The sequence below is a fragment of the Ruditapes philippinarum genome, unplaced genomic scaffold, assembly GCF_026571515.1.
Source record: "Ruditapes philippinarum isolate M1 unplaced genomic scaffold, ASM2657151v2 ctg7421_1_1_1_1, whole genome shotgun sequence".
Taxonomy (NCBI): domain Eukaryota; kingdom Metazoa; phylum Mollusca; class Bivalvia; order Venerida; family Veneridae; genus Ruditapes; species Ruditapes philippinarum.
The window spans coordinates 55674-76724 of record NW_026854398.1 but is presented as its reverse complement, the minus strand read 5'-3'; the positions used below and the strand labels follow the sequence as shown (position 1 = coordinate 76724).

Sequence of the window (21051 nt, the reverse complement as noted above, 5' to 3'; positions counted from 1 at the left end):
ACGAATGGAGTTGATTAATTTATCACTTGATTTTTATTATAACAGGTGTTTATCAATTATTATAATAACAGGTGTTTATCAATTAATCACAACCAGAGACATATGATAAGAGTCTCTGTCACAAACCCAAAACCTTTTAGAATCTGTCAATATTAACTTTTCTCAATTTTTAGATATCAATCAATTTAACACATTTTGAATATAAGTATTTTCAGGAATATTTATTTATTTATTCTTTATTGGAGTCTCATCCATACATAACAACATAAAACAATTCAATGACATAACTTTACCAAATAAAAGTTATTTATGTACGGCCATTCTTATCAGAATTACAAGAGACTATATAAAAATAATCTAATGGAAGGGAGGCAACTCTGCAAGAATTTCCAATATAACTTACAGAGTTACCTCTCTTTTCATTCCATATTCATATGCATATTACAAATTAATATCGCTAAAATAAGAAACTATTACTAATCTTGTTCCAAAATACTTAAAGAATTTCTGGTATAATTCCTTTACAGTAAAAACCATAGTAATGTTCTCTTCATTAAACCCGTAAAAAAATAGACTGAATAGCAATAGATTTTTAACCTATAAAATCATAATGTGGATAAAATTATTTCGCATAAGATAAAACCTATATGAATAAAAATAAAACATTATTCAAATTTAAGTGACTGTACATGCATATAATGTCTTTGCCTAAAAATAAAATAAAGGAAGATTGAGGGATGATGTCGACTTGAAATATAAATCACATTAATTGTAATGATATTCAATGAATAGATATTGACAAACTTTTCAATATCTTGATTGCATTTTGTAACGTAACACAATTATATTGTTGTTTCCTTATTAATCATATTATTTCATTATTTGTAAAAAGATAAAATAAATGATAATAATAATAAAAAAAAATGTCTACACTATTTTCAATAACCCTCATTTTGTTTGAAAGTATTAACAATAATAACAATAATATTGGAGGGGAGTGGTGGCCTAGTGGTTAAGGTGTCTGCCTCTCAACACATGAATGTGGGTTCGAGCTCTAATCGGATCGCGACCATGTTTCTTCATATGACACCAGTACTGATTGGTTCCATAATAAATCAGACTCGGAAGTGTCTGTGATTAATATAAATTGCAAGAACTTGTTTCGGAATCGAGCTTAAATAAATATGTTTAAACCAAACAATACTATTTCTTTTTTGCGGGGGGGGGGGGGGGGGTAAAGATTATACTGTCGTCTGCATTTTCTGTCAGGGGAGGAAATGGTTTTGGGAAGAATCGTCATGAAAGGGGGAGATCAGTCTGTCATTCAGTTCTACGTAGCACCAAGACAGAGGCCACATGGTAATTTTCAGCCTTTGCTACCTCAGGTGCCCCTTCGTTGAGACTTTTTTTTAAAGTTAACTAACTTTCATAATTTTTTTTTGGAATAATTTGTCAGGATAACGACAACTACCGCGTAATTTAGTTCGGTGACTTAAATATTTTACAAAGAAAATCGAGCACACTTCTCGCGAAATACGATATTCGACGAGACAACAATAACCATCCTGTCATGAGAAATGTCACTTTACACATTTTTGTAGTTTTTCTCTTCCTGAATCATAATTAAAGCCTTTCAAGCTGGATTTAAACGTAATGGAACCTGCTGCGGCAGGTTCGAACCGTGTGGTTCGGGTGAATATGATGGAGGGAGTCGGAGCAAGGGTTATCCGGGGTCCTGACTGGAAGTGGGGTAAACAGGATGGGGGAGAGGGTCATATTGGCACTGTAAGAAACTTTGAAAGCCCAGAAGAGGTTGTGGTTGTATGGGACAACGGGACAGCAGCTAACTATAGATGTGCAGGCGCCTATGATCTAAGAATTCTTGATAGCGCACCTACAGGTACTGTCTGACTGACATGAACTCAGGGTTTTGCCAACACCGCGCTTCAGCGATATTCTCACTAAGAAATTGACAAAATCGCACAGTTTTCATGTGTGTGTGGAAATATAGTATATTAATCTTTGGAAAATTGCCGTATTTACTAGCCTAATTAGAGCTGTACATACTAAGTCACCTAAACTTTCTGAACTTTGCCGAGTTTGAACATCATATAGCAAAATCAACTGTGGCGCATTTTTATTTACCGCATGTACAGAACTTACCGCATGTACAGATCTTTTCGTATCGCAGAGCTTTTGTCAATAAATTAAATCCTTGACATAACTTAGAACTAAATTGATGATAACAGTTACTGCTGATAATTGGCTGCAATTAACACATTTATGTGACATGATATGCAGCTCCATTGAACAAAGTGCCTCGAGATCTGCATTATGCAATGTAAACATTGCAATGAATTGAGCATAATTAATGAGATACTTGTCATGTTTAAAATCTTACACCCAGAATTAGTCTTGCCATATTTGTTAGTAACTGCATGCAATGCCACACCAACCATGCAAATTTACATGCATAAATTAATACACAACAGGACATCTAGTTAAAAGTCTCAGCAGCGTCTTTGATACTCATTGAAAAGCAGTTGCACAAATACAGATTAGATCTCATTGATTTTTTGGAAGGGAGATTTTTTTCTCTCATTGATTTCAGGCTAGGATTATCACTGTGAAGTCATTACAGGTGTTCAGACACTTATTTGTCTTGTCTATAATGGTAGAATTATCATAAAATAATTTCTTTGATCAACATTATCAAAATTACTATCCAGAAAATAATATGAAAGTAGGCAAAGATTACGAGGGGGTGAATCAGATAAAAATTTGATAAAAATTAACATGAAAATCAATGGCAGGGTAAAAAGCATTATTCCCCTCTTTTTTTATTTTACATTTTTCACTTACTATATACTACAATAGGTGTCAGTCGAATTTCTATGCACAGTTTTTGTTCTCAATCAAAACACCTTTATGATTTCCTTCAATCTGAAAAATTGTGTTTGTGCAGTTACCAAAATAACTCACCAAAAACTTTTGCAGGAGTTTACATATGTTAATATTTATATATAAATGATTAAATCATATATTTGCTGTGAAGAATTTTCTACTCTAAAGACTTAAAAGGAATTTAGATATTTTGTTTTGAATCCTCATTGCATTTTATATGGCATTTAATTTATTCTTGCAGGATTTTGTTTATCTTTTACGCTGCAACACTTACTAGTACTAAAATGTTAGTGACCTAGGTTTTAAATTGAAACATTTTCCTACAAATTTGTCCAAATACTAACTTCATTTTGACAAAATTTTGTTTATAAAAAATTAATTCATAAAAAATATTACTGTATAAATGTATTGCTATTACAGCGACATCCAATGCAAACAGTCAGTGTAATGTTATTTATAGTTTCATAATTATTATTCATATTTTCTTGACAAAACATTTCTCTATATTTATATAGGTATCAAGCATGAAGGAACAATGTGTGATACTTGTAGACAGCAACCAATATTTGGAATTCGCTGGAAATGTGCTGAATGTACCAATTATGATCTGTGTTCTGTGTGCTATCATGCAGACAAGCATAATCTTCGACATCGTTTTTACAGGATCATAACCCCTGGAAATGAAAGGTACATTTTTCATTTTAAAGTTTGTCCTATGAAACTCAAATTTGAAGAAATATATGTTTTCTAATGTTAATCTTTGGAGTAATAGTTATTCATCTGGAGGCTTGGGAGCTGAAAAGTAGGTAGGTAGGTTTTATAAGAGTGACATTGTGTTATGTACAATATAGGAAAAATACATATATAACAAATTACAACAACCGGCCACGGTTGGACTTATAAGAGACTTTACTCTATAAACAATTCATAAATAAGATATATGATTAATTCAATAGGAAATGTTAGTTCACATACATGTATATAAAACCAAGCATCCTATTATCCATTACTAAAATACAAGATGAATTATTTTTTGGCATAATATGATTTCATAAGTAGAATATTTTTGTTTAACAGGATATGTGTTGACTCGAGACGCAAAAGTAAAAAGATCACAGTTCGAGGAATTTTCCCTGGTGCAAGAGTTATTCGAGGTGTAGACTGGCAATGGGAGGACCAAGATGGCGGGAATGGAAGGCGAGGCAAAGTCACAGAAATCCAGGTAGTATATGAAATATTTGGTAAAATAACAGGAATGCCTAGACATAGGTGTAAAGTAACTGAAATAAAGGTTTATATATATTAAATATATTTAATGACATCTGGGTAAAGTAACAAAAATACAGGCATATATGTACATAGATTTAATGAAATCTTGGTAAAGTATCTGAAATGCAGGCATACATAGATTGTATGAAATCAGAGTAATTTTACAGACATTTAGGCATCATAGATTTAATGAAATCTGTATAAATTAGCAAAAATAAAGACATACTTATTAAGTTCATTAGAATACATGACCATTACTGGAAATTATTATAGAAAAAAAAACACTAAAAAGGTGGGTGTAGGGGCTGATTTCTTGTCACATAATACTTAAGAGATATCAGCCCTTGTAAGTGAAAGTACATGCACATGGCCAATATAGACTAAAGAATTAAAGTATTACAATATTACAATATTGTAAAAAATCCAGACAACACATTCTGCTAGTTTCGACTTTAATATGTCTTCGTCAGAAATGAAAAAAAGGCGATAACGTCAACGTAATATTCAGTGTACATATATATATATGTAAATCAAGTAACTTATATATATTGACTTTGACAAAAACAACGGAATCATTTGAATGATTGAATGAAAGTTCAAATAATTTTGCTTTTCAGGACTGGAGTGCAGCAAGTCCAAGAAGTGCAGCGTATGTGCTGTGGGACAATGTAGCCAAGAATCTCTATAGAGTAGGCTTTGAGGGAATGGTAGGTATCATACAAATGTATATGTAAACTTTGCAAAGACCTGGAAAAGTTTTTCAAACATGTACTTTCAGTTATTATTTAAAATGATCAGTTAAAATCATATACATGTATACAGTTTATGTCTGATTAATCTTAAGGCTTACCTTGCTGAATTTTCATAATGGATTTATCCTGCTGTGGATTTGGAACAGTTCATTCAAATTTTAAGGGATTTCAATATCAAAATACAAAAATCTAGCTACCAATATTATAAGAACTATTGGAAGAATGGTAGCTGCATATTTTTGGAAAGCAGGTTGCACAAGTAGTCTTTGGGGGATAAACCTAGCAGTTGAATTTTATGTTCATGAATGTTTTATAACTTTTTAGTCTGTTTTCTTTATCCATGTCATAATGTGTGTTAGATATCAAGAGAAAATCTTTCTTGAAAACTCCAGATATTACTGTAAAAATATGTTACAAGTAAGATAGAAATTCCTAACTAATTTATGTATGTTGTGCCATGCACATAGTAAGTTGATACTACCAGCTAGCAGCTGTTTTATATGATACTTAACATAGTCCCCATATCACTACATAGATATTTATATATTGTTTTACATGGTATATCATTTTTGTTATTTTATAGTCAGACCTCAAGGTTGTTACAGATGCCAAAGGTGGTACAGTGTACCGAGATCATTTACCATGTTTAGGTATGTAATATTTTCAAGTTCATTTCAGCAACTTGTGAAATTTTATTATTCAAGTTCTAAGCATAACAGTAATATCAGAAAGGAAGGTTGATATTAACTTTTATATGGAATCAATACAACATTAGTAGCTCCACTGATGTCCAAAAGAATAAAAAAGACATGGATAAAGAGGGACATTTGAATAAAAAGATATGTAAAAGAGAATTAGGAAATATACTGTTATAAATTTAGAATCGTATTTGTGTGGTTTAGTAGCCCCATTAGAGTGAAAAATCTTCAGTTCAGGGTTATTTTTCCTGATTAGAATAATGATTCTGAAAAAAAGTGAGCAAACGAGATGAAATTTTTGCACAAAAGTTATTTGTCAAGACTTACATCATTTTAACAAATGGAACATTAATTCCGAAAATTTATTTCCAGCTGGGTCATGCCAAAATACCTTGGTTGAGTCCCTTTAATATTCTGTTCATTACTTTCCTTGAAAATATAAAGAAATACATATATATGTATTTGTTTAACCCATCTACTTTACTGCACACCTGAATTTGTACTGTGTAATATCATACAACAATACTTTCAAAATTAATATTGATATTTGAAGCTTATCCATTCCTGTCCCACTATTTACAGTTTGCAAAAATGGCATGGCACGACCGTGCAAACTATGTGCAAATGAATCATTTGTATGCCACTTTTCTGCCACTGATATTAAGATGATGTGATTAAATATTTTGAGCTCTTTTGCAAAAGAAACTGTTGTATAGCATTAGTTATGCTCAAACATTTTTCATTCTTTTGATTAAAAATTGACAAAAAAGCCAATGACAATGCTCATAGAAAAATAATTTGTGAAAATTGTTGAACAACATTCAGCCAAGCAGTAGTGTACTTGATGTTTGACAATGTGCTACATGTCAACGTTCTTTTCTAAAGACCATACATTATTCTTAACACATTTGAAAGTTTTTATACCCCCAAAAACGAAGTTGGGGGGGTATATAGGAGTCACCCGGTGGTCGGGCGGTCGGTCGGTCGGTAGGTCGGTCCAAACGTCCGTTGCATTTTCCTTGTCCGGAGCATAACTTGAAAACTAATGGTTGGAATTCAATATAACTACATACAAAGGTCAAGCACATTGAGAGGAAGTGCAGTGCACAAGAACCATAACTCTATCTTGACTAATTACAGAGTTATTGCCCTTTGTTACTTTTCCTTGTCCGGGGCATAACTTGAAAACTACTGGTTGGAATTCAAAACAACTTCATACAATTGTCAAACACAATAAGGGGAAGTGCAGTGTACAAGAACCATAACTCTATCTAAAGTAATTACAGAGTTATTGCCCTTTGTTGGTTTTCCATTGCTTTTTTTTGTCCGTTGCATTTTCCTTGTCCGGAGCATAACTTGAAGACTAATGGTTGGAATTTAATATAACCACATACAATGGTCAAGCACATTGAGAGGAAGTGCAGTGCGTAAGAAACATAACTCTATCTTGACTAATTACAGAGTTATTGCCCTTTGTTACTTTTCCTTGTCCGGGGCATAACTTGAAAACTACTGATTGGAATTCAAAACAACTTCATACAATTGTCAAACACAATAAGGGGAAGTGCAGTGCACAAGAACCATAACTCTATCTAAATTAATTACAGTGTTATTGCCCTTTGTTGCTTTTCCATTGCTTTTTTTTTTGTCAGGACCATAACTTGAAGACTAATGGTTGGAATTCAATATAACTACATTCAATGGTCAAGCACATTGAGAGGAAGTGCAGTGCATAAGAACCACAACTCTATCTAAAGTAATTACAGAGTTACTGCCCTTTGTTACTTTTCCATTGGTTTCTTTTGTCCGGACCATTACTTGAAGACTAATTGTTGGAATTCATTATAACTTCATACAATGGTCCAGCACATTGAGAGGAAGTGCAGTGCACAAGAACCATAACTCCATCTTGACTTATTACAGAGTTACTGCCCTTTGTTTCTTTTCCTTGTCCAGAGCATGACTTTAAAACTACTGGTTGGAATTCAAAACAACTTCATACAATGGTCAAACACAATAAGGGGAAGTGCAGTGCACAAGAACCATAACTCCATCTTGACTAATTACAGAGTTATTGCCCTTTGTTACTTTTCCATTGCTTTCTTTTGTCCGGACCATAACTTGAAGACTAATTGTTGGAATTCATTATAACTTCATACAATGGTCAAGCACATTGAGAGGAAGTGCAGTGCATAAGAACCATAACTCTATCTTGACTAATTACAGAGTTACTGCCCTTTGTTACTTTTCCTTGTCCAGAGCATGACTTTAAAACTACTGGTTGGAATTCAGTACAACTTCATACAATCGTCAAGCACAATAAGGGGAAGTGCAGTGCACAAGAACCATAACTCCATCTTGACTAATTACAGAGTTATTGCCCTTTGTTACTTTTCCATTGCTTTCTTTTGTCCGGACCATAACTTGAAGACTAATTGTTGGAATTCATTATAACTTCATACAATGGTCAAGCACATTGAGAGGAAGTGCAGTGCATAAGAACCATAACTCCATCTTGACTAATTACAGAGTTACTGCCCTTTGTTACTTTTCCTTGTCCAGAGCATAACTTGAAAACTACTGTTTGGAATTCAGTACAACTTCATACAATCGTCAAGCACAATAAGGGGAAGTGCAGTGCACAAGAACCATAACTCCATCTTGACTAATTACAGAGTTATTGCCCTTTGTTACTTTTCCTTGTCCAGAGCATAACTTGAAAACTACTGTTTGGAATTCAGTACAACTTCATACAGTTGTCAAGGACATTAAAAGAAAGTGCAGTGCACAAGAGCCATAACTCCATTTTGACAAAATACAGAGTTACTGCCCTTTGATACTTTTCCTTGTCCGGAGCATAACTCAAAACGTACTGGTTGGAATTCAAAACAACTTCATACAATGGTCAAGCACAATAAGAGGAAGTGCAGTGCACAAGAACTATAACTCTATCTTCAGTATTTATAGAGTTATTGCCCTTTGTTCTTTTTCTTTGTCTTTCTGGACTTATTACAGAGTAATTCAATTAAACTTCATCAATGGCCAACCACATTGAAAGGAAATGCAACATACATGAACCACAATTATCTTTAATTGCCCACAACCATAACCCTATATTTCAATTCTTTTACAAGGTATTCTATTACTACTAACATCCTCATTTCCGAAGCAGACTTGTGGGGGTATTAATCACATTTAGTGATAGTTCTAGTTTAATTAGAAAGTGGTGGAAACCATGTTAGAATAGTTAATATCAATAGCTTTTTAATGGGAATTGGAGACATTGTGTTTAAAAAATTTGAATATATTCGTGGCAATTATGTTATAAGCATGTTTGTTAAAGGGACTCCACTGAGGTCCAAAAGCCTTAAATTATAACATTTGAATTTCTTATATAGATCAATCTGTGCACTTCAAACAGAAACATATGTAAGTGATAATCAAAAAAATATACTTGAAATAAATTGAAAATGATATTTTGTGCTATTTTAAGCCCGATTTGAGTTAAAAGCATTGCAATTTGCAACCCTTTTAAATTTTAGGCCTTTTTCAAAATTAGAATAATTATTCTGAAAAAATGGAATAAGCGAATGATCTAAAATTTTGTACACAGAGTATTTGTTTACAGCACAATCAAATGGAACATTAATCTCGGAAATTATTTCCAGTCCATTCATGTTGAAAAAACCTCAGTTGAGTCCCTTTAATATCAATGAATCACTATACTTACAGGTGAACAAGGTCCAGGATCAAGATCAGGTCCTGGTGGTCTTGCAATTGGTGATCAGGTTAATGTAGATTTAGACTTTGAAATAGTTCAGTCTCTCCAACATGGTCATGGTGGATGGGCAGATGGAATGTTTGAAGTAAGTTTGCTGTCTTTTAGGATATATTATGCTCAAATTTGATATCTGAAAATACACAATGTACTGATAATTGCTATATAGTCTTTTTTTTAAAGTAAAAGAAACATTTTGGAATACACAGAGAAAATGTTATGTTTAATACTCTAGATACTAAGTAAATAAACAACAAAAAACTTGGGAAATTTTTTTAGGAAAATAGCTGTTTACATTCATATTTTGGTAAAATTAAGTTTTCCAATAAATACTAAAAAAAACCTCTACCTGGTATATTGTATAACTAAATTTTATCATATATTACAGTGTTTAGGACAGACAGGGACAGTGGTTGGTATTGATGAAGATCATGATATTGTTGTATCATATTCTAGTGGAAATAGGTGAGACAATCATTCTTGTATCACAGGTTGGCAGTATCAATTGTTGTTTTTCTGCAAATTTTATGGCAATATATTCGGCTGTCCTTTCCTCAGAAGTAGATATGAGGCAATATTCGACTATCCTTTTCTGAGATGTAGAGCAAATAATTTCCCCCTCTGCTGAAGTTTACAAAACTATGTTGTTTTAGTTCACCTGAGCCCAATGTGCTTGTTAACTACCATTATCGGCAATTTCTTTAAGGAACATGTCCTCCTAAACCACAAGGTGGGTTTTGACCAAACTTCACAGAAATCAACCTAAGTAGGCCTTCCCTGCTACAGAAGTTATACAAATGTATAAATGGTTCCAGTCTGATGTGTAAGTAGGTCACTAGAGCTACAATGAAAAAAAAAATGAAATGATATTTAATGAAATGTTTTAACCATGCTTGAAATTTTTATTTACTAAGAATAAACTGTACTGTATCATTTATGGTTCTGTACTGTTGACTGATGAACTTAAATTTTTGAGATGATATCTTTGAAGATTGAAATGGACAGTTTATAAGCAATATTTCAGAATTTAGGAGGAATAAGATGCGTCAGTTTATTAAGAAGTATTACTTCCCTTAGATAATCTGTGTTATTAAAAAGTTTAAAAAAGACCTCATAAAGGTTAAGTAAGTTCAAAAAGTCTTGTATCAAAAATTGCAGGTCTGTTTTTTTTTTAGAAGAAAAAAAGAGAGTTTTATGTGTGATAATTTGAACGGTACATAGATATTTTTGTAAACTTTGGCTTTCCGTTGTCATTTGGTTAAAGTTGCTTGCTACAAGTCAATTGCAGCATATAGTTATGTACTTGAATCTTGCCACAGCCCAGGGATGCTGAAGTTTTACATGTCAACTGGTTTATTAAATGGTGAATGGTTCCTTTTAAGTGCTCACTCCTGTCTGAAATAATGCTCAAAGAGGACTGTACTGTCTTTATCCACCTGTAATATTTGTTAATCTCCATATCGTCAGGCCTCATGTTTATAAAACTATTTTCTGAGCTTCGTCTCAAAGTTCTGGATTTTTATTGGCCAGTGTTTATTGTGCGCATATTTCTTACCAATTACTTACAGTACCTGAGATGTGAGTCTGAGCTGAGAAAACTCCTTTACAACCTCAAACCCTGGTCAATTAATATGTTTTCAAAACTCGAAATAAAAAATGTGTATAGAATTATATAATGTCTACCATTCCTTCAAAGAATTTTTATATCATTTTAGATGGACGTTTAACCCGGCTGTATTGACCAAAGTAAGCACGCCTAGTAGTACAAACTCAGCCACTAGCGAGAACGGCACTAACCTCGGAGCCACGGGCTCGACAGCCACTCCACAGTTTGCAGTAGGAGATCTTGTACAGATACTGAACGATGTGGAGAGAATTAAAGTCCTTCAACGAGGGCATGGAGAGTGGGCCGAAGCTATGATGCCTGTAAGTTATGTTAAATCTTTTCTTTTAATTTAACATGCATGTTTGTGTGATTGAATTTAACACAGGAGGTTCAGATTTTGTCTTGTGAGGAAGACATCTGGCAAGCTTAGGGGAAAAAGGTGAATGGGCTTCTTTGATCTTCCTCCTTTTGTAAAACTGTCTATATATTTATTGTTATATTTAGAAGTTTAATTTTTACAGGGCACAGGCATTTTGTTCATTTGTCTGTCCAGTAATTATAGGAAAAGCATTAAATTATCTCCCTTTAATATTCAATGACACTATATTGATCAATAAAGAAAGATTATTTTGTCACTAATATCATTCCTGACTAGACAAATAAGCTAAATGCTTGCTCTGCAGATCTTATTAAAAGTGTAAAAATATCTCCGAAGACAGTTAAAAGATTGAGCACTTATGGGATAATTGTTAGGTCAATTTCAGTGCTCAACAAAGTTTCATTTTGCAAGACTGTTCATTTTTGAGAACTACCGCTTTTATGTTCATTGCTGTGATCTGCTGATTTCAAATGAAAAAATAGAAAAATTGAAAATAAAATGGACAACCTCTCTTTTGTATTCTTTTATTTTGTGATCAATAAATGGAAAGGCAGTATATCTTTCACAACAAACACACACACAAAAATAGTGATCCCTGAACTAGACTCTATCCTGCAGGCTACTCAATTATATATTTTTAGCCTTTTGGTATTTAAAAAAAGCAAACAACAACAACACAGAAATAAAAGTCTGTTTCAAAGTCTAAACAAGTCTGTTATAGTCATTTATGAACGTTAAATGTTAAAAATGCTAATATTTCTCGTCTTTTTTTCAGACATTGGGTAAAATTGGTCGTGTACAGCAAGTGTATCATGACAATGATTTGAAGGTAGAAGTTTGTGGTACATCATGGACATATAATCCTGCAGCTGTAACAAAAGTAGCTTCATCTGATGGTGCAGCCATAGGGAACTCATCCGGAGGTAGTTTATTTTTTGTCTTTAAGTCTAAAAAGTTATGACACTTGGAGAGTTATGACCAACCTATTTATTCAAGCATCTGATTGTTGTTTGTATAATATATTTACGATAACTTAATTGTGAAGAAAACATTAAGCATTCTTGCATTTCCTCTGAGTTGGTTTCCTATGTCAACCTGCTTAGCTCAATAGGTAGAATATCAGATTTGTTATCCCAGGGGTCAGTGATAAGATCCTCAGGCAAGGCAAAAGTTTTCTGTGACAATTTATCTTGGACATGAGGTCTAATGGCCATTTTTAGCTCACCTGTCACTTTGTGACAGGGTGAGCTTTTGTGATCGCTTTTCGTCCGGCGTCCGTCCGTCGTCCGTCCGTCCGTCCGTCCGTCCGTCCGTCCGTAAACTTTTGCTTTAAATGACATCTCCTCATAAACCGCTGAGCCAATTTCATCCAAACTTCACAGGAATGTTCCTTTGGTGGTCACCTTTAAAAATTGTTCAAAGAATTTAATTCCATGCAGAACTCTGGTTGCCATGGCAACCGAAAGAAAAATCTTTAAATATCTTCTTTTAAACAACCCTAAAAGCTAGAGCTTAGATATTTGGCATGAAACATCTTCTGATGAGTGTCTACCAAGTTTGTTCAAATAAAAGCCCTGGGGTCAAAATTGGCCCCGCCCCAGGGGGTCATAGATTTTCCCTATATGCATATAGTAAAAACTTAAAAAATCTTCTTTTAAAGAACCCAAAGAGCTAGAGCTAAGATATTTGGCCTGAAACATCTTCTAGTGAGTGTCTACTAAGTTTGTTCAAATAAAAGCCCTGGAGTCAAAATTGGCCCCTCCCCGGGGGGGTCATTGATTTTCCCTATATGCATATAGTAAAAACTTAAAAAATCTTCTTGTAAAAAAAACTGAAAAAGCTAGAGCTTAAATAATTGGCACGAAACATCTTCTAGTTAATGTCTACCAAGTTTGTTCAAATAAAAGCCCTGGGGTCAAAATTGGCCCTGCCCCAGGGGGTCATAGATTTTCCCTATATGCATATAGTAAAAACTTAAAAAATTCTCTTTTACAGAACCCAAAAAGCTAGAGCTAAGATATTTAGCATGAAACATCTTCTAGTGAGTGTCTACCAAGTTTGTTCAAATAAAAGCCCTGGGGTTAAAATTGGCCCCCCCCCGGGGGGTCATTGATTTTCCCTATATGCATATAGTAAAAACTTAAAAAATCTTCTTTTAAAGAACCGTAAGAGCTAGAGCTTAGATATTAAGCATGAAACATCTTCTAATGAATGTCTACCAAGTTTGTTCAAATAAAAGCCCTGGGGTTAAAATTGGCCCCCCCGGGGGGTCATTGATTTTTCCCTATATGCATATAGTAAAAACTTAAAAAATCTTCTTTTAAAGAACCGTAAGAGCTAGAGCTTAGATATTAAGCATGAAACATCTTCTAATGAATGTCTACCAAGTTTGTTCAAATAAAAGCCCTGGGGTCAAAATTGGCCCCGCCCCAGGGGGTCATTGATTTTCCCTATATGCATATAGTAAAAACTTAAAAAATCTACTTTTAAAGAACCCAAAGAGCTAGATCTAAGATATTTAGCATGAAACATGTTCTAATGGGTGTCTACCAAGTATGTTCAAATAAAAGCCCTGGGGTCAAAACTGGCCCGCCCCGGGGGTCATTTATTTTCCCTATATATATGTATAGCAAAAACTTAAAAATCTTCTTTGAAAAAACCCAAATAGCTAGAGTTTAGATATTAAGCATGAAACATCTTTAAGTAAATATCTACAAAGTTTGTTCAAATAAAAGTCCGGGGGTGAAAACTGGCCCAGCCCAGGGTTTCATTGTTTTTAAACTATATGTGTATAGTAAAAACTTAAAAAATCTTCTTTTAAAAACTCAATGAGCTAGAACTTAGATGTTTAGCATGAAACATCTTCTTATGGGTGTCTACCAAGTCTGTTCAAATAAACAAATAAAAGCCCTTTGGGTAAAAATTGGCGCGGGGGGGGGGGGGGGGGGGGCTATATACAGGTGAGCGACCTCAGGGCCATCATGGCCCTCTTGTTCAGTTTCCCTGACTTAGTCAGTGCTGATTTCATATAGGGAATCATAGTTTTGTTCCCAGTTGGGCTTGAACCTACAGTCCCAGGATTAGAGACAGATACCTTAATACCTGAATACCACTGGACCACCTCTCCACCCTAGTTACAAGTACCAAACTGTCAAGTATTAATGATAGAGTCTGTTCAAAAAGTTAGCTGCAAATAAACACATTTTATTGCTTTCGAAACATTATACCTACTTCTATAATTTTTGCAGTTTGCTAGTAAGTGCTATGTATATTTGTATAATAGTGCATTTAAATACTTATTATAACATTGTATGAAACATTGTATGAATTCAGAGAGGCTTAGTGCATTATTAAAGAAACTATTTGAGACACATGTATCTGGTGACGTGAACGAAGAACTGGTGAAAGCTGCGGCAAACGGTGACTCTTCAAAAGTAGATGAGATTCTTCAAAGATCTGATGCTACAGTTAATGTAAGTAGTGGTTGCTTGTTTAAAAACCTAACATTGGTGTGAAACATTTAGCAGGGTTTTCTTTATGTTTGAGAGAAGCATGGTCATTTAAAACTAAGTGTATAATAAAGGGATGTAACAGAACAATAGAGCCGCGTCACGACAAAACCAACATAGTGTGTTTGCGACCAGCATGGATCCAGACCAGCCTGCGCATCAGCGCAGTCTGATCAGGATCCATGCTGTTCGCTATCAGTTTCTCTACTAGTTATAGGGTTTGTAAGCGAACAGCATGGATCCTGATCAGACTGCACGGATGCGCAGGCTGGTCTGGATCCATGCTGGTCGCAAACGCACTAAGTTGGTTTTGTTGTGACACGGCTCAATACTATATGTAACCGGTGGTCTATAAATATTTGCAGGGGATTTTACCTTTGCTAAATGCTCATAGTGCTGGGATTGTTTTTGCTTATTTTCTAGCCGTTATTCGGACATATTCCCAATTAAAATTAGAACATGTATATTATTTTCCCAATCCACAGGAAAAAATTCCCAATTGAAAGTTACAAAATAAAAATATTGAATAAAAAATTATAAAATCTATGAAAATAAGTGCTTCTTCACTGTTATAGTGCTTAAATGTTTGAAGATGCCATTCTAGACAGTGATTGTTTGCATTCATTTATTCTCTGCAAACTTTTATTCATGATTTTCTCCCAATCTTTAAGAAAACATCGCTGAAATTCCCTATTCCCAAGGTATTGGTCATGTTCCCAAAATCCTGGAAAAAAGTCCTGTAGTGAAACATCTGATTTAGGTATAACTGTAAATGGTAAAATACATTTGTCAGCCTTGATGCCCGGAGTGAGTAAAGTTGTTGATCCTTTTCTTCTATTAGTTTGAGTCCTGGCAGAGGTGTGAAGCAGCTGATTTAAGGTTTTTGATCTTCTCATGTACCAGCAAGTGTTAATTATGCATAGTAGCATCTGCTGGTATTCTTTCTCAACCAATATTAAAGCTGGAAAGAGATCATATGAATTTTATTGCAGACGCCAATTAAAACTTGTTAAAAAAAAGAACAGTTTTGCATTTCAAAGAAAATGTCATAACTAAGGACTGCCATATAACTAAATAGCCATGCAGAAGAACATTGCAAATTAAAGAATGTGCATTTGTTTTTCAGAAAGGTGAATTTTATTAAAATCTCATGTCTTTGACTAAAGATAAAAAATGTTTATTAAAAGGGTCTTCAGTAAGTCCTACAATTTGATTTGCGTCCTTTGACTTAGGCAGCTTGGCTACACTTAGGACATTCCATGAAATGCAGCCCCATTTGTGATTTGATATTAATAGTTAACATAAATGGGACTTGCTTGATAATACAGTTTTTTTTAAAAAGACTTTTTGTCGTTGAGAAAAGCTTTTGATATACTTGTATAATAATGCTGCAGTTGCAAGTCTGAACTATTGATTTATATAAAATAAACATTGTACATATGTTTAACACCTGTTACAGAAATTTGTCATACAGAAGAATGAAAAACTCCATTAAAGTAATCATTTAGTTACTGAGTAACAGTTTTAAAGATTTTGTAAATGCAAGGCTGCAAATATATGTCAAAATCTTTTATTTCTTTAAAATTTCGGGAAAAAAACAAACTCTCTTTGCTTTTAAAGCAGTGATATTAGATGTAAGACCTATGCAGTTTCATATGTTGCATGATTTTTTCTCGCATTCTAAGGAGCTCCCCCTGAGGTCCAAAAATATAAAAAGATGAAAAATTAATTCTTACATAGATCAACAGGGGACTTAAAATGAAACAATATGCAAAGAGATACTTTAAAAAAAATTATATGTTAAAAAAATACAATCTGTTATGAATGATATATTATTATAAACTTCTATAGTTTGTGTCACATTCATTTGGCTTCTGAAATAGATGTCTGAGGTAATAATTTGTTTGTGTTACTTTAGGTAAATGGAGTATTTGCAGGACATACAGCTCTACAGGCTGCTTCACAGAATGGCCATGTTGATGTTATTAAAGTTCTTATGAAGTATGACCTTGACATGGAAATTGAGGTATGATTGTTGAGAGTTATGAAGATCTAAATTTATAATACGTTCATATAAAATCTGTTATACATTGGTAATAAATAAATAAAAAATATATGGTTTGTGCCTGGAATAATGCACAGAGGGGCACCTAAGGTCTTCCTCTACCAGTAAAGCTGGAATGTCACCATATGACCTGTACTGTGTCTGTGTGAAGTAAAGTCCAACAAAAAGAAATTAAAGAGAGAGAAAAAAACAAGAATAAAAAATTCAAGTTTGTTTCATTTTTAATTCAGTTCCCTGTAGAAGTTTTTGTATAAAACCCATAATAATATCAAACTGCAGCATATGTTTCAGTAACAAATTTCAAACCACTTAATGGATACTTCTTGATTCACTTAATGATACTTGTTCAAGGTTTAGTCGAGATTATATAGAATCACTGTAGCTAATATATATAATCATCACATAAACCAGGGTATAGGAATGTTATAAAGGCATTAAATAAAAATAATATTACACTAGTGTAATAATACTTTGAAATGACGTCATTTGTGCTATATAAAGTCGCACTAATCACACTATAGGCAGGTCATTTAAAAATGACTCTTTTTCACTGTAAACTGTTCTTATTTCAGATATGTAATTACTAGAAATATCATATTCGTGTAGGTTCAATACTATATTGAACTCACTGAATATAACAAAGTTATACTCACCAGAGGCCCGCATAACATGATTTTATTCAACTCATTTAATAGATTATTAAATCTACACTCATCCAATATTCTCTATATATAAATTAACTTGGTATGTTTTAAAGAAAAAAAATCACACAATTATTGCTATAATACATTGTATATATCTAGGGACAGAAAGAGGTCACCCCTTCTCTTGTCAAGTGGTCTATGTCAGATGATATATATGTATATTATCTTTTATACAGGATAAAGATGGCGATAGAGCAGTACACCATGCTGCTTTCGGTGACGAGCCAGCAGTTATTGAACTCTTGCATCGTGGAGGTGCCGATCTTAATGCACGTAACAAACGTCGCCAGACACCACTACATATAGGGGTCAATAAAGGTCATATAGGTGTTGTGAAAGCCTTGCTGGAGATTGGATGTCATCCTAGTTTACAAGTATGTTTTTTAATTCACAAATGTTCAGATTCAGTGATTTTGGGTATTTTGAGTTACTTCCCTTAAATTGTTTAACTACTTGCTTAATAGAGGTTTGCATAGTAGGGATAGTAAGAATGCTGTCTCTCACTCATTTGCCCTCATTCATTCATTGCTGTAGATTATTTTAATCTTTTATTGCAATGTGTATTCAATTTCCATGAAAGGACGCTATTTAGCCAGTTTACCTGTTGGTGTCTGAAATTTATGCACTTAGAGGTATCTCTAGGCATCCAGTCTAAATGAAGCCAGAAAGGTGCCTTTTGACCTTGATACACTAGTGTGGCTTTAAACCCAACCAATTAAACACATTTCTGAAAAAAACCTTTTTGCTTCATGTTTATAGCAGTCAAGAGGTGATATGAAATGTACAGTATCGGAAAATTTTCCAAAAAGATGTTAATATATAATTTGAAGTTGCTTCCCTTTAATTGATTTAACCCTTCCAAAACTTATATAATATTATAACTGATAAGTAAAGTTCCATTTGATGCTTGATAATTTTCAGGTTTTTAGAAAGTCTTGAATTGTCTGATAAAACCTTACCGTAATTTCATTACGGTTTAATTTTCAAAAAAAGTTTATCCTTTAAAACCTAGATAGATATTTCTTATTCTTGTAATCTGTATATGTAATTATTGGTAAAGCTTGGTAAAGAGTTCTCACATTGTAAAATTCCTAACATTTTTGAGATATAAATGTATTTATGAACTAAAATTATTTCTATGTATCATGGTAACATGTCATGGCAATTGCTTTCTGATATTTATATTTCCCCATTCAAGCTAATTCTTTCAAGTGAATAATTTAGATACCTTACTGAAGCTTGGTGTTTCTACTGCTTTCTACTCATATAATGCACAAAAAAGCTTAGGATGTCAACCTCTACCAGTGAAGGTCAGAAAGTGACTATGTGATCTAACTAATGTTGTAGTGGAAGTAATTTAAGACCGAAGAGAAAAACCAAAATAATCAAATAGATTGTTGTTGTATTGACTGATATTTTACATCAACATATGGTGATATCATTACTATGTAGGATTCTGAAGGTGACACGCCACTTCATGATGCCATCAGTAAAAAACGTGATGACATGATATCGCTGCTTCTTGAGTTCCACGCTGACCTGACAATCACGAATAACAACGGGTTTAATGCTCTACACCATGCTGCGCTCCGAGGAAATCCCAGGTAAGTGCCGCATGAAGTGTGGATTGCATGTTGTCCGGTACATTTGTGTACAATCAAACATTTCCCTATAGGCAATTCTTCAGACCATTATGAAAAGAATTGAATTTATGGTTTTAGTAAATATGCCTTGCAATACAAAATTGTTTGGTGCTAAACATTTAGGTTAGTAAGATTTTAAAAGTAATTATGACTTGAGCACAGGTTGGTCAGTATATGCATAAAATTTTTACCTGATAATGCAGACAATATATCAGCCTTGATAGATGATATGACATTATACCTCATATTATATTAATGTGTTCAGAAATTTGTCACCCCCAGTGAGTGACTAATGTTTACAGTTTTAAAAGTATTACTCAAACAACAGTGGTATGGTGTTCGTACTTACTGATATAAAGAAGATGGCATTTTTTAAAAAAAGTATTGCCCTTCATTTTGTTGCATTTTGTAATTTATGGATTTCTCATGAGTGGTTTTCTCCATTTAATTAAGAATACATGACAGAGTCAAAGGTGACCTTTAAGTTTGAACTCGCCTTCCTTTTCAGTTATTTTAACGAAATGCTAGAATTATCATTTCAACCATGTTTAATTACAAACAAAATTAAGACTTATATAACCCTGCTGCAAATTTGAATAATATTTGGGAAATGTTTGGGAAAAATCATCCTGACAGAAGAGTTAGATCACTTTTCCATTTGGGTTCGACTTTGGGGAATAATGTGTGTGGTAAATTCACACATAAATAAAAATGATTGTGACAGTCTATTGTCTTAGCACACAATGCTTAGAAATTACGCAGTTTGTAGCATGCTCTTGTATTTTACCATTCTTACCTCATGAATTGGCATCCATTCAAAACATGTTCGGTATTTAAATGTACCTTCGCAAAAATCTGCGTCTTTGATATGTTTCCAGTAAATGTCAAACAAGTAGTGTTAATCTACAGAAAGACATTTGCACCTCGTTTGTTTAATGATAAACTCATGTTAATCTTTCATGTTTATCAATTTTAATTATCTCTCGTGTGTTTATCTTTGACACACCGTAGATGAGTATCAGTGACTTAAAATTTAAAAAAAGATTTATCAAGAGTGCCAAAACATAATGAAAATATATCCAAGTTTCATCTTTAGACGATAAAATTTTGCGTCTGAAAGTTCGAATTTATTTCCTTTTTGATATAACAGTATAATGTAACAATTTGATTTAATCATTTCAGCCAATTTAAGTTTTTAACCTCAGATACACTTGATGGTGTGAAAATATTTGAAAAATCTAATATTAGGCAAAGGGTTATCAATAGTAGGTGTATTTAACCTTTTTAGTAAGTTGATACTCAATTCATGGAGGTTTTAAATGTCTATTATCTCTTTTACAGTATGAAATACAGACCTCCTGTACAATTTGGATATAAATATTGCATGTTTAACAAACATTTATTATAAGATCGATAATGAATCTAGTAGTTATTATCATGGTGAACTTGAATCCGTATATTTAAAAAATATCCTTCTCTTTTATTTGCATCAATATTTTATTGTTGTTTGAAAACACCATAATTATAATCATAATCATAGGCGTTACCTTTCTATTGCCTTATTTTAGGGTGAAACTTGTTTACATTTTAAACTATTCTTATCATCATTGTTGTTGTCATCATCATCATCATAACAATGATCATCAGTATATTGTTGTTTTCATCATCATTGTTATTATCATCATTATTTGCATCATTATTTGGCCCTCACCGCTGTGGGTTCGATTTGAATCCTGACAGGATT

At 33.3% G+C, this 21051-nt stretch overlaps 1 protein-coding gene across 1 annotated transcript; it reads left to right on the top strand.

The window, feature by feature from the left end:
• Positions 1 to 1530: 1530 nt before the first annotated feature.
• Positions 1531 to 19600, top strand: LOC132740042 (E3 ubiquitin-protein ligase mib1-like). Its single transcript, XM_060727897.1, has 14 exons — positions 1531 to 1900; positions 3420 to 3591; positions 3982 to 4126; positions 4791 to 4880; positions 5509 to 5575; positions 9356 to 9489; positions 9790 to 9866; positions 11117 to 11327; positions 12162 to 12309; positions 14720 to 14859; positions 16814 to 16921; positions 17841 to 18038; positions 19117 to 19268; positions 19573 to 19600. Exons 1-14 carry the CDS (start codon positions 1654 to 1656, stop codon positions 19598 to 19600), a joined length of 1917 nt encoding a protein of 638 aa, XP_060583880.1. The 5' UTR covers positions 1531 to 1653.
• The last annotated feature ends 1451 nt before the right edge of the window (positions 19601 to 21051 follow it).

What these genes read in the sequence shown, in the direction of transcription:
- LOC132740042 (XM_060727897.1), top strand. Translation starts at nt 1,654, where the DNA reads ATGGAACCTGCTGCGGCAGGTTCGAACCGTGTGGTTCGGGTGAATATG. An exon ending in TCATATTCTAGTGGAAATAG is followed by an intron (nt 9,867 to 11,116) that starts GTGAGACAATCA and finishes ATATCATTTTAG; the next exon opens with ATGGACGTTTAACCCGGCTG. An exon ending in ACCTTGACATGGAAATTGAG is followed by an intron (nt 16,922 to 17,840) that starts GTATGATTGTTG and finishes TCTTTTATACAG; the next exon opens with GATAAAGATGGCGATAGAGC.